Genomic DNA, 14,981 nt, shown 5'->3' with positions numbered 1-14,981 from the left:
AAATAAAATTTATTTCAATAATATAATTCTGTATTTGTTTTATTTTAAATTATTTAAAGTTTAATTAATTCAAGTTTTATTTTAAAGAGTGTTTTTAATTTAACAATTTAAATTCCAAACAGCACATTTTTAAACGTTACTATTTATCTCAAAATACTCATTTTCATTAATATATTGTCATTTGTCAATCAAGACTAATGGGTGCGATTAAATAAAAACTATTATTTACATTTACAGACCAAAATCAACTGCAGGAATGTCCAGTATTAATGAGTACATCTGTGATTCCTTCATGAGTACGGTATTTTCTGTGCAGACACGAAATTCAATCAGTTTTGCAGATCTCTTCATCAGTTTTAACATTTTGAAAATTATTTTTCCACCCAAGGATTTTCAACACAGTTTATCATCAGTTCATGTCAAATCAGCATCATGTGCTAAGATATCTCTATCTATTTCATCTGTAAAACTCACTAATGCAAGTACTGTCTCCATGTTTTGCTAATTTGATCTTTGGTAGCCCACTGCTTAGATTTGGGCAAAAGAAATATCAAAAGATTAACCAAAAAGAATATATTCAGCCTGTGGAACAATGGATATAATTCTGCTTAATATTAGGAATAATTATTACAAATTTTAACTAGCAGGATAACACATGTATTGTGACTCACTAATAACCTCAGGAAATTTAAACAGATAACACAAGATCTTGGATTCCAAAATGAAAGTTGTTATGAATCATTCACATTCAATTCAAAGTAGTTTCTTGAAAACTGACTTTCATGTAGTAGTACAACCTACAATATACAATATATATTCCTCAATTCTTTTAAAGCAGGATTGTTAAGAACTTACACATTTAAAACTAAAATTTAAAAATTAAATTCAGGTGTGAATGTTCTTTCAGGGCATTATTTAATTAAACTTTCCTTTCATAGCTTTAGAGATCATTTATTGTACAACTAAAACCATGCCTTAAACAAATACAGCCTTCAAACCAATCACAACTACAGTGGAACCTCGGTTTGCGAGCAGAATTCGTTCCGGAAACTTGCTTGTAGTCCAAAGCACTCGTATATAAAAGTGAATTTCCCCATAAGAAATAATGGAAACTCAGATGATTTGTTCCACAACCCAAAACTATTCATATAAAAATGATTAATACAAAATATAAAGTAAAAATACATAAAACAAATTAACCTGCACTTTACCTTTGAAAAGAATCATGGCTGGTGTGAGTGAGTTTCTAAACTCTTGTGGGATTGCACCCAAAGGGACGACACGCGGAAGAGCATCCCAAAGCAATCGCAATCTCCCAGCGCTGTAGCAGTTTGCTGTAAAAGCGAATCCGAAAAGATCGCGGACATGCTATAAGCGCCTGCCATCGATGGGTGATACAAGGAACATTATAAATGCGCAGGGCCCTGCCTGACTGCTGTGTCTGTGTATAGGAGAGCGGTAGATCCCGCTACAATAAATAACCGCGCTGTTGCTGTTTCAAGCTGAATAAAGCTGGTGTTGCTAAAGTACTGAGACTCAGCTTCGTGTTTTAGGGTGCAAGTCGGGGACTCACACGTCACAACACACACACACGTGTACTCTCATTTCTGTCACTTTATATAATGCTGCTACCTGGCACTGAATAAAAAAAAAAAAAAAAACCTGTACTCTAGCTCTAAACCAGTGTGGAGAGACCAGCAACTTATTACATCATTTTGCATATGGACCACGTATTAATGCCATACACACCTTCTTACAGGGTTCATTATTGTCACGTGTACAGAGTACAGTGAAATTTTTACTTGCATGTGCTAATCAACAGGCACCACATTACTTGCTGCAACCCTTTGTAATATACAGTATATATGGGTGTGAACTTGGAACTGCCACTGAGCACATATCTGAATATGTGGGCTATAATACAATAATACTTCTAAATCACTGATGCACCATAACGAATTTTTTAACTGAAGCTAAATTTCAGAAAACACTATGCTGAATACTGAAAACATTTTTCATTTATTTTTGTACATTTTTGTGTCATTGCATAAAGCATAAAACTATTTTATATTTGATTAATATTTTTCACTGAAATTGAATAAATAAAAACAGCAAGATTAGTAAAGTCAATCTATTCCAGCAGTTCTCAAACTGTGGGGCACGCCCCAGAGCGAATGTTGCCATATGTGGTGTAATTTCACTATTCGTAGGGAATTTTTAAACTTGTAGCGATGTATGTAACAATTAGGATGACACTGCTGCTATGCAAACTGTCCTCATTAACTTACTGCAACGTCAGTCTGGTGAAAAACAATCATATCAATAAACAGGCAGCATCAAAGCACTGACAGACATCTACAACAAAATGTTTCCATAATTCCTACAATTCCTGCACTAATTACTCATTGAGATGTGGTCTGATCTTCAACCAGGTCAGAATAATATATAGAAACAGCCTGTTTAAACAACACAATTTTACTTTTTTCAATACATAGTTTACACATTCACAGTCATTAAATTTTGCCTGAAGAAGGGGCACAAGTTGCCTTGAAAGCTTACATATTGTAATCTTTTTAGTTAGCCAATAAAAGGTGTCATTTTGCTTGACTTCTCGCTACAATCATAATGGCTAACATGGTACAAAACACCCTAATACTATAGCCTGCTCTGGAAAAAGTATTCAACCCTTGTATTCCGTAACTTTTAGAACCTCCATTAGATGCAATAACCTCCATAAATTGTTTCCTATAGATGCTGATGAGACTTTCACAACAGTTAGAAGGCACTGTACACTACTCCTCATTAAACATAATGGGTTCAGGTTGTTCGAAACTTTGCATTTAAATTACTGACATTAGCCAGGAGTACTGAATATTGCACACATGCCAAGTCAGATGTTTCGGTCTAGCACAAATTACTCCATAGCAAAGCTGAAAATGCACAGTTCTTTCTCATTTTCTATTGTGTCTATGGTAATCACATGAGCCATATTCTTTAGGTACACACACACACACACACACACATACATATATATATATATATATATATATATATATATATATAAAGGGTCATTAATGTCCAATACAGTATTTAAGTGTTTATATTAATTGCCATTCTACAGTTCTTTTATTTACATTGTCATATGATGGTACAAATACAATTTGCATTATTCAGATAATTAAATAAAAATGATCTTGGACATAGGAAGATTTTAGAGATGCTTTACTTGGCATTTCATCTTATTTTTCCAAATGAACATTCATGTTAAAAGATTTAAATACTTAAGAAGTATAGATATGAGGGAAAAAACACAACAAGAAAACTAATTTCTTTTACTTTTGTCACTATATAGTGAGTAAGTGTATTGTTTAGTAAAATATACTGTACATAAACCTATAGTTACAATACTCATGATCTTGTGACTAATTTTCATATTCCAAAGGTTGTGCCTGATTTTTCCAAAGTTAATCATAGACTTTCACACTGTTTCTCAAATGGGGACTCGCTAGCTGAGCTCAACTCTGGTTGGACCCTTTATGTGTAATCGAAATAAAATGGACTGGACTATTATATGATCAAAGGATGAAAGAAGAGATAATTTAAAACATATGGCATACAAAAGAACGCATACAAGAAAGAAACAATAGGCATTACTAAGCACCAGAAAAGTGGTGTTAAGGTAGACAAGAACAAAATAGTAAAATTAGGAAAAAAAGTAAAGATTACTGATCTTTGAAAAATTTAAAAGACAAAATAATCAAATAAACTGAATTGAACTGTAAAGAGAGATGGTAAAGAAAGGATGAAATTTTATACAAATTGATTTTAGAAACAAAATCATAAGTGAAAAAAGTAAAGCTACTAAATAATTGAAAAAAGGAAGGATGGGTATCCAGTGTGTAAAGTGAGAAAGGAAAAAGAAAAGTAACTGGAAATCAGTGTATAGTGTAGAGCACGGTAAACAGCGGATTCAAACAGTAGTGGATCCAGAAACAGTATGAAAATTTTTCAATTACTTAAGGGAAAGATGTAAAGATCACATCATAAGGTTGTGTCTTAATTTATGGATCTTACATAAAGAAGGATAAAAAAAAAAATATTGACAGGTTAGCTAGCTATTATAAATACCTTGGTAGCAATAGAAAAGAAAGGGATTGCGGACTTAAAGGGAGGGAGAGCAACGTTGATCATATTTCACAGCAAGCAAACTGACACAGACATTACAACATATTGCAGCATGGCAAGCCGTGTTTGCTTATATGTGAATGCAAGCATTTGTTCTTTTACCCATGGAATTACTTGATTGGTTTGTCTTTATTAACATAAACTACAAAACATTTTTATCATTTCCTCTGCAAAGGAAGGAAATCTTTATCTTTCCCGGAAAATTTACGACTACCATATATAATAAATTTCATAATTATCAAAAATTATATATTAAAGATGACATATACTGCTACAGATCTTAAAATTAACAAAGCAGTTCTTCTGCAATGACAATCCAAAACACATTTGTTCAATTGGAAGAACACCTTTAAAGTCTCACAGACATGTGTAAGGTAAGTGTTTTCACATTTAATGTCTTAAGCTAATTCCTGATTTAGTCATACCCGGTCCTGTATTCTATATCTGCATTAAAGATGCTCCGCCAAGCTAAATCGGAAATTTTTCCACACACACACAAAAAAAAAAAACTCAATTGGTATATTGGAAGATCACAAAAACTGATCTTTTCAGCTCCTGCTGTTTTTTATTTGTTTCTGTGTGCCATATAGCTTAAGTTTTGGTAAGAAAAGTGTACTTCAGAATTAAAATGGTAATCCATATTTATAATTATACTTCAAGAATAATGAATGTCTCACTGATACACACACACACACACACACACACACACAGTCAATTAATTGATATTAGAAAATAAACACTGCTTAAATGTAAATATTCATGCACTTACAGGTTTTAATAATTTTTAATCATTAATTGTACTACAGCTTTTTTGCTGTCAAAATATACATTTACTATATTTATATAGATGTTCTTTTTTTAGTGTATATATATATATATATATATATTTTGTTAGAGAAATGGAGAAAGCTACTTTTTTTTTAAATTAAGCTTTGTTTCAGGTAGGAAAAAATTACAAATTACAGAAAAATTAAACAAAATGACAGCTTGTAATTATGAGAAGCATTTTATATTTTTTATGCTATATGTATTATGGATACATATTTCTGTACATATTTTATTAGTTAAAGTATGTATTTTAAAGAAATTTTATTGTAGTATTTTTATGATCACCGAACCATAAGCCTACAAAAACCTAACTATTCATTTTGTATTAACAAAGTGAACATCTGTGGTCTGCAGTTTAATTATAAAAATACAGTTAGGTCCATAAATATTTGGACAGAGACAACTTGTTTTCTAATTTTGGTTCTGTACGTTACCACAATGAATTTTAAATGAAACAACTCAGATGCAGTTGACCTGCAGACTTTCCGCTTTAATTCAGTGGGGTGAACAAAACGATTACATAAAAATGTGAGGCAACTAAAGCATTTTTTGAACACAATCCCTTCATTTCAGGGGCTCAAAAGTAATTGGACAAATTAAATAACTGGAAATCAAATGTTCATTTCTAATACTTGGTTGAAAACCCTTTGCTGGCAATGACAGCCTGAAGTCTTGAACTCCTGGACATCACCAGATGCTGGGTTTCCTCCTTTTTAATGCTCTGCCAGGCCTTTACTGCAGCGGCTTTCAGTTGCTGTTTGTTTGTGGGCCTTTCTGTCTGAGGTTTAGTCTTCAACAAGTGAAATGCCTGCTCAATTAGGTTAAGATCAGGTGACTGACTTGGCCATTCAAGAATTTTCCACTTCTTTGCTTTAATAAACTCCTGGGTTGCTTTGGCTGTATGTTTTGGGTCATTGTCCATCTGTATCATGAAACGCTGCCCAATCAATTTGACTGCATTTAGCTGCGTTTGAGCAGACAGTATGTCTCTAAACACCTCAGAATTCATTCGGCTGCTTCTGTCCTGTGTCACATCATCAATAAACACTAGTGTCCCAGTGTCACTGGCAGCCATGCACGCCCAAGCCATCACACTGATCCACCGTGTTTTACAGATGATGTGCTATGCTTTGGATAATGAGCTGTTCCACGCCTTCTCCATACTTTTTTCTTGCCATCATTCTGGTAGAGGTTGATCTTGGTTTCATCTGTCCAAAGAATGTTTTTCCAGAACTGTGCTGGCTTTTTTTAGATGTTCTTTAGCAAAGTCCAATCTAGCCTTTCTATTCTTGAGGCTTATGAGTGGCTTGCACCTTGCAGTGCACCCCTCTGTATTTACTTTCATGCAGTCTTCTCTTTATGGTAGACTTGGATATCGATACGCCTACCCCCTGGAGAGTGTTGTTCACTTGGTTGGCTGTTGTGAAGGGGTTTCTCTTCACCATGAAATGATTCTGCGATCATCCCACCACTGTTGTCTTCCGTGGACATCCAGGTCCAGTTCACCAGTGCTTGCTTTCTTTCTCAGGATGTACCAAACTGTAGATTTTGCCACTCGTAATATTGTAGCAATTTCTCAGATGGTTTTTTTCTGTTTTTGCGGCGTAAGGATGGCTTCTTTCACCTGCATGGAGAGCTCCTTTGACCACATGTTGTCTGTTCACAGCAAAATCTTCCACATGCAAGCACCACACCTCAAATCAACTCCAGGCCTTTTATCTGCTTAATTGATAATGACATAACGACGGACTTGCCCACACCTGCCCATGAAATAGCCTTTGAGTCAATTGTCCAATTACTTTTGAGCCCCTGAAATGAAGTGATTGTGTTAATAATAATGCTTTAGTTTCCTCACATTTTTATGCAATCGTTTTGTTCACCCCACTGAATTAAAGCTGAAAGTCTGCACTTCAACCGCATCTGAGTTGTTTAATTTCAAATTCATTGTGGTAATTTACAGAACCAAAATGAGAAAAAAGTTGTCTCTGTCCAAATATTTATGGACCTAACTGTACATATTAAAATAGGACATAAGGCTCCTATGTATCTGGTTATGCAGGAGCTTAGTATAAAACATTTTTAAAGGGATAAAGAAAAAATGCATCGGAATCGGCCAATCAAGTAACAAGAAATCAGTATTAAAAAACTTCAACAGAGCATCCCTAGAAATTAAATTTTGAAAAGTCAAAATTAAAATCTATAATACTGTATTTCTAATTTAAGTTGTGGCTAATGAAAACTGTCTCTTGGAGTCTTACAGAGACTTGTCAATCCACTGCAATGGTTTTTACAATCAGAGATTAAGAATATGCCATATCGGAAATACAGTATTGTTGATGTGTTTGATTTAGAGTTATGAAAATAATAAAGTACAATTTTTCACTAGTTGAAATGAAATTTCCCTAATTAAATGCTCTATACAAGTCAATAGGAAAGGCCAATTAGTTACCATTTGACAAAATGAAACTACAGATCTGTATTTTAAAATCTGACCCCCCCCCCCCCCCAAAATCAAAATTCTGTTTGAAGGCAACAATCAGTAAAAATTTAACATTTTAGTCATCAAGAGTTACTTTCGTTCATGTGTTGCATGGGGGTCAGACAAGGATTTCACTATATTCTGTACACACAACAGCACAACTAACATATCACTATAAAATATTTCTGTTTCATATAAATTTTGACTAGTCCAAAGCACAAAATATCTGGCTTTATCTCTTGTAATATCATATAACAGCCCATAATGCAAAATTATGTAAGCTTCAATTGGTATAGTCAATTCCTTTTTGTATATGTGGAACTATACTATACTTATACTATACCATCAGGTAGAATATGTTCCTACCACAAAAGTGCAGAAACAGCATGTTTTCAAATGCAAGTTTACTTTCACACAATACCAAAGGGATCTAACCTCCATTGCATTCTCCTCCTCATTACTAACACATTTATTATTTAATAATGTTTTCTAAAAATGACGTGGAAATATCTTACTATTATCAAGCCCTAGACACTACACAAAAACTGATAGGAAATCTTACCTTATGGGTAGGGGTGCTGTCCATGCTTGCAGTCCTACACTCCTCAGGAGAGCTTTCAGTTGTAGAGAGGGAGCTTGTGGAGGAAGGAGACAGCAAGACTGTGGTTTCTGGACCCGACTCGTCCTCATTCATTGTTGTGTTAATACTAGATGTCTGTAACTTTTCAAGCACAACTTTGGCCACTTTGTTTCCAAGAACCACTGAATCTACCTCTTGGCAGCAATTGTTTGCATTAAGTTTATTCGCAGATTCAAAATCATTTTTCTTTTCTGGACTGGAAGACAATGACAAACCAACATCTGTGAGATTGTCTGTTTCTATCTTACAGTCACAATTAGTGGACAGAGAATCCGATGGGGAATTCATATCTAAATGTGAGCAGTTGCCAGACTGTTCTGCTATACCGTTTGACAGTCCAGCAGACTTATTCTCATTCTGTTCATTAGTTGAGGAAATCATCTCAACACAACTTGCGGCAGGATTGGAGTCCTCTGTCAGATCAATCATCACAGAAGCATCTTTGCTGCTAGTGCTATTAGTTTTCTCAGTGGTTCTGACTTTGTTTCCACGATGCATGAAATTGTCCAGAGGTCCTTTGCCATTAACAAGCTTGGCAGAAGAAGGATGCTCCAAATGGAACGGATGACTTTGCTCATTCTCCACATCACTGGCAGAAGTGTTAAGGTCCACTGAGATATGTTTGGGAGAGGAGGCATGTTTAGGCTTTTTAGCCTCTATCAGTTCTCTGTCCTGCTTTGGAGTGGTGCTGAGTCGCTTAAAAGGGAGACGAGCTAAAACAGAAAACATCCTTTTTAGTTCATTTCTAAATCAAACAAGAATGCATTGCATTTCTTGTTCCAAATCTCTTGACAAGCATCTTCCTGTAAAAAGTATTAAGGCATACCAACTAGTTCCCAATATGAAGTAACTTACTTTTAATTTCAGGATCATATTCACAGCTTTGTTATTCATTTTCTTCTCATTCTCAAAGCTCTAAATTTCTACCAAACTATTCTGTTTACCAGTATAAAAAATTATGATAAAAGATATCTGAAGACAAATTTTTGTCCATTTGAAACCTTTTCCATGCTTCTTAACATATAATTTCTTCATAAATCTCTTAACCAAGAATACACCTGGCAAAATATTTCATTGAAGACTCCACGTGTCTGATTGTTAGTGTGACTCTTTACAATAAAAAACTACAGCTACTTCTGAACACCAGAGAATATTTTTGTATAGACATGTAATAAATAAATAAAATTTAAAGGTTGCACCCAGAAAATGTTGTCTAATTGCAGTAAAATCTATTCAGAAAAATAAGTGAGCATAGTAAAAATTCTTCCAAAAGAACAGCAAAGGGACTTTTTTAGTTTCAGAATCGGGGGAGACATCTGAATCTTTAATATATGTAAAGGAGCCAAGATTGGTAATACAAGTGTCTATACATTGTAACATTAGGGTTTCATAGGTACAGAATAGTATCACACGACGTCACTCAGAGCTGTTCCTGCTAGAAAGAACGAAACAGACTACAGATGCCCAAAAATGCCCTACACATGTTCTATTGAGAAACATATTCCTTGCCAGCAAAATTCTTAAACAAGTGAGGTCACACGTTCCAAGTATAATGGCAGTACAATATTGTTGGGCAAACAACAGTAAATAGCAGCAGGTGAGCATTTACAAGACTAACAGCAAGATGCTGTATCATCAACATATCAAACTGCTTCTATTAAAGAGCAGAACCAATCCTCAGACACAAGCATATCTGCCCCCTACAATGATATCTGCTGTCCTAGTTGAGACCTTTCAAGAATATGTATTTCTACAGTCGTGTGCGGCAACACGCTGTATCAGTGCATGCTCCCAACTAAACCAGCCCTATGGATATACAGTAAAAGTCTGACAACTTTTCCATAGTTTTCCATCAGCTATACAACTAATAATCACATCAGCTCCATTCACACATGCAAGCTGTTCCCTGAATTAAATCACTAAAACCCCATTCTACTGCACGTGTAAATAAAACTTTCAATAAACTCAGGAAGATAAACCCATGTATTATGAAGACTTACTATACATCCAAGGAAGTTCTGGGTTGGCTTTTTGTGCAATCAATGCTAAACATTTGACAGAAAGTAAAAAAACGTACATGGCTTTCTCAATTATGATTTTAAGATTCATACAAGTACATGTAAAAATGAACCAATCACAAGGCACTTTGGATAATGACAAGTTAAAGTCTTGCTTGATAGCTAAGTGCAGATCTCTTACATTAGCTTTATGTAAGTTGCATGGAGAGTGGAGGAACAGTGAAGCCTCTCTTCAAAGAAATCAAAATGAAGAAATGTATTAAACTAACTTACCAATAGACACAACCATGTGCCTCCTTTACAGATTTTTTTTTTTTAACCAAAAACTAAGAGCTGCATGTTATGTCAGCTTAGAGGCCGGGTGAGTGGTTGGGGGGTTTGGAGGGACACATAATAAATGTCACAGCTTAAAGAGTTTTTAGAATTAGTTAAAATTCAGGAACAACTCTGTATCCTTTTTGTCTGACTCCAACATTTTTCAATTTATGATCAATACAGTAATCCCTCGCTATATCGCGCTTCGCGGCTTCACTCTATCGCGGATTTTATATGTAAGCATATTTAAATATATATCGCAGATTTTTTGCTAGTTCGCGGATTTCTGCGGACAATGGGTCTTTTAATTTCTGGTACATGCTTCCTCAGTTGGTTTGCCCAGTTGATTTCATACAAGGGACGCTATTGGCAGATGGCTGAGAAGCTACCCAACTTACTTTTCTCTTTCTCTCTTGCGCTGACATTCTCTGATCCTGACGTAGGGGGATTGAGCAGGGGGGCTGTTCGCACACCTAGACAATACGGACACTCGTCTAAAAATGCTGAAACGTTGCTCCCTTCTGTGCAGCTACTTCGTGAAGCGACATGCTGCACGGTGCTTCGCATACTTAAAAGCTCGAAGGGCACGTATTGATTTTTTGTTTGTTTTTCTCTGTCTCTCTCTCTCTTTCTTTCTCTGCTCCTGACGGAGGGGGTGTGAGCTGCCTTCTTCAACGGCTTTGTGCCACCGGTGCTTCTCATACTTAAAAGCCAAACAGCCCTATTGATTTGTTTGCTTTTCTCTCTCTTTCTGACATTCTCTGATCCTGATGCGCACTCCTTTGAAGAGGAAGATATGTTTGCATTCTTTTAATTGTGAGATGGAACTGTCATCTCTGTGTTGTCATGGAGCACAGTTTAAACTTTTGAAAAAGAGACAAATGTTTGTTTGCAGTGTTTGAATAAAGTTCCTGTCTCTCTACAACTTCCTGTGTTTCTGTGCAAATCTGTGACCCAAGCATGACAATATAAAAATAACCATATAAACATATACTTCGCGGATTTTCACCTTTCGCGGGGGGTTCTGGAACGCAACCCCCGCGATGGAGAAGGGATTACTGTAGTGTTGTTTATGTCTCAGATGCAGTGATGCACTAAAAAAATAATAAACATGACTATTTTGAATGTGATTAAACATAATTACTGGGTCACCTTAGTACAGTACATATGTAAGAGCAAATTCTGCTAAATTTTTTGGATGGCAAGAATACATACTGTAAAGGAAATCTTGATGTAGGATTGCTACATAAGTGTTGTAAGGGCATAATAATCAATATCTGTACTTGAGCACAAAACATATTCCTAAACTAGCCTCTAATAGAGGTTTACACAGTGCCTTCAGAAAGAGTTCAGACCCCTTTATTTTTTTCACATTTTGCTATGTTGCTGCCTTGTGCTAAAACCATTAAAACTTTTCCCCTCATCCAAAAGCACTTAATGCCCCAGAATAACAAAGCACAAAAAAAGGATTTCAGACTCAAACAAACCCCCCAAGATATTCTCATGCTCTGTCAGGTTAGATGGTCGCTATTTTCAGGTCCCTCCAGAGATGTCCAAAGTCTTGGCTCTGGTTGGGCCAATCAAGGACATTCCCAGAGTCATCCACAAACTACTCTTCTGTTGTCTTTGCTTTGTGCTTAGGATCACTGTCCTGTTGGAAGGTAAATCTTTGGCCCAGTCTGAGGTCCAGTGCACTCTGGAGCAGGTTTTAATTAAGGATACTGCTTGTACTTTGATCAGTTCAGCTTTTCCTCAACACTGACTAGTCTTTCAATCCCCAACTCTGAAAAATAAACTCACAGCATGACGCTTCCACCTTCGTGCTTTACCACTGGAATGGTATTGCACAGGTGATGAATGGTGCCCAGTTTCCTCTAGACAAGCCGACCAGAATTGAAGCCAAACAGGTCAATCTTGTTTTCATCAGACCAGAGAATCTTATGTCTCATAGAGATCCAAGTGAGCTTTGTCATCTAGCCACTTTGCCATACAGCCCAGATTAGTGGAGTGTTGCAGTAGTGGTTGTCCTGGAAGTTTCTCACATCTCCATACAGGATATCTGAAGCTCTGAAAGAGTGACCACCCAATTGCGCAGTTTGGGCATGCCGGCAGCCAGTTCTAGGCAGAGCCATGGTTATTCCAAACTTCTTCCATTTAAGAATAATGGAGATCGCTGTGCTCTTGGGTACCTTTAGTGCTGCAGAATGTTTTTGTAGCCATCCCCAGAACTGTGTCTCGACACAATCCTGTCTCTTAGCTCTGTGGGTAATTAATTTGACCCCATGGTTTGGTTTTCACTTTGATCTACATTGTCAACTGTGGGACCTTCTTCAGAATAGTGTGTGCCATTCCTAATCATGTGCAATCAAGTAAACTGACCATAGGTGGACTTTAAACAAGGTGTAGGAACATTTCAATGATGATCAATTGAATGGGAATCACCTGAGGCAAGTTTCAAGTGTCACAGCAAAGGGTCTGAATATTTCTGTCAAAAGGATATTTCAATTTTTATTTATAATAAATTTGCAAAAAAATCCAAAAATTCTGTTTTCATTTTGAAGTACTGAGTGTTGTATTGGTGAGGGTAGAAATTAACTTAATAGATCATAGAAAAAGTGAAGGGGTCTGAATATTTCCCTAGGCGCTGTAGAACAAATTAGACAACTTCTTCTGGGTACAACTGTTTTTTCATCAAGAGAAAATGAAAGAAAAGGACTAGCGGACACCATTTTAATGTGATCATTAAAAAAAAAACACACAACTTAAAAATGATTTACAAGTCAGCCTTTAAAAGTCAGTTTTACCTTGGACTAACTTCTTTGCAGATGTGTCGGATTTTGTTCTACACTCCATACCTAGAAATATTAAGGTGGAGAAGGAGCCATCAATTAACAAAACAAAATGTTTGGGTGAACTTGCATTACATAAACAACTTAAATTCAAGGTTGCAGAACTCCAGATATTATTTTGGCAGCATTGTGCACTAAGCAGGGAATGGCCCTTAATGTTAAGATAGCATATCACAGACCACACACAGACAATTTACAGTCACCAAGTAACAATCATAATATCTCAGAGAAAGGAAAAAAAACAAGACATGAGGTGAACATGCCAGTTGCATACCCACAATGTCCAAGTGCAGGATTTAGACCTTTATATTGCTTAATATTTTTTGGCTGAAACTTGTATCCATCAACAGGAGAATGGAGCTCTTTTTACATGACAATGTCCCATTCACTGCACTGGGGCATTGGGATTCACATTCAGACCACAGGGTAAGTGCCCCCTGCCTGCCTCATCAACACCTCTTCCAGCAGCAACCCAAGCTTTTCATAGATGGTCTCCCATCCAAGCACTGGCTGGGCTCAAAATATACATATCTTCAGGTGGATTACCTGTTCTAAAGAGCAGGTGGTAATGCTACTGGCCATATGCAGAAGAAACAGCGACAAAATCATTTAACAAACTGATAGAAAGTTAACGTTACTGTCATTTGTTTTAGTCCAGCATTAACTGAAATTGCTATTAGCTTGGGAAAAAAATTAAATGGTACAGCGAGTCCGACATATTTATGTGTTTATTTACTGTCATGATATACCTTTGCTATTCTAAAAAACAAATAAATTAGAAAATCTCTAATACTTTTTGACTCTCTTGTTAAAGCTTTTTGGCTCAAATTTTCATAAGAAAGGCATAAACTATGACAGTGCCGACTTGCCTTTTTACAACATATAGTGCTGGATGGGATCGCGACATTTGGACACGTCTAAAGGATAAAGAAAGGTACATGGATTTGAAATGACACACGATCAGCTCCCCTCATAACTCTGAAAAGTGTATAATATTCGCTGCACCAATCACTTTTTCACCGCACTCCCGCCTTTCGGTTCCTAGAGGCCTAGTAGGGTAACACAGCCTGAACTACGAGGGGCATAAAAGAGTACTGAAAAGTAAAGCGTACAAAGTGTACGACTTGGGCCCTTGTGGAATTACCAGCAATGCGCACGCGCCACTCTGGGACGTCATTTTAAGACGTAGCTATTTCTTAAAATTACAAATAACCTAATTTATTCATATATTTTTCGGATTATTCGATAAAATGATCTCCCGACATTAAATAAGTTTAAAAGTCGATGACACGTTTGATACCTGATCAGTCAACAACAGCAGTCTATTACCAATACTGCCAGATGACAACTAACTGTTCGTCGTCAGGAAATACGTGCGTTTTTTAAGTTCACAAACATCGAACAATTATATTTATTTAACTGAAGCAAATCAAAACATATATACTTGTTATATAGAGCGATGTCGTTAATATTAGACTGCACGGATACATAGCACAATACAGAGTACAATAAGCGAATATATGAGCTCTCGTGAATAATAACACTATAATTGCATTTTCCATTTACATTTTAAACTTTTATGTATGCGTTAAGCACACATAAAATAGCATACACTATCAAAAAGAAGTAAATTCATCATTATCTCCGTATTATTACTCAATTGCGTT

The 14,981-nt window shown here is 36.0% G+C and overlaps 1 protein-coding gene across 2 annotated transcripts in view; it reads right to left on the bottom strand.

The window, feature by feature from the left end:
- chaf1a (chromatin assembly factor 1, subunit A (p150)) overlaps positions 1-14,981 on the bottom strand; it is a 58,381-nt gene that overhangs the window by 42,526 nt on the left and 874 nt on the right. For both annotated transcript variants that reach the window (XM_051935257.1, XM_028816498.2), the window contains exons 2-3: positions 13,270-13,320; positions 8,055-8,845 (exon numbers count right to left, since the gene is read on the bottom strand). In XM_051935257.1, coding sequence (XP_051791217.1) covers positions 8,055-8,845; positions 13,270-13,318 — 840 coding nt within the window. In that variant the 5' untranslated portion in view covers positions 13,319-13,320. The remainder of the gene's footprint in view (positions 1-8,054; positions 8,846-13,269; positions 13,321-14,981) is intronic.

This window comes from Erpetoichthys calabaricus, chromosome 12 (assembly GCF_900747795.2).
Source record: "Erpetoichthys calabaricus chromosome 12, fErpCal1.3, whole genome shotgun sequence".
NCBI lineage: Eukaryota > Metazoa > Chordata > Cladistia > Polypteriformes > Polypteridae > Erpetoichthys > Erpetoichthys calabaricus.
Note: the sequence above shows the minus strand (reverse complement) of the source record. Positions and strands in the feature narration are given on the sequence as shown.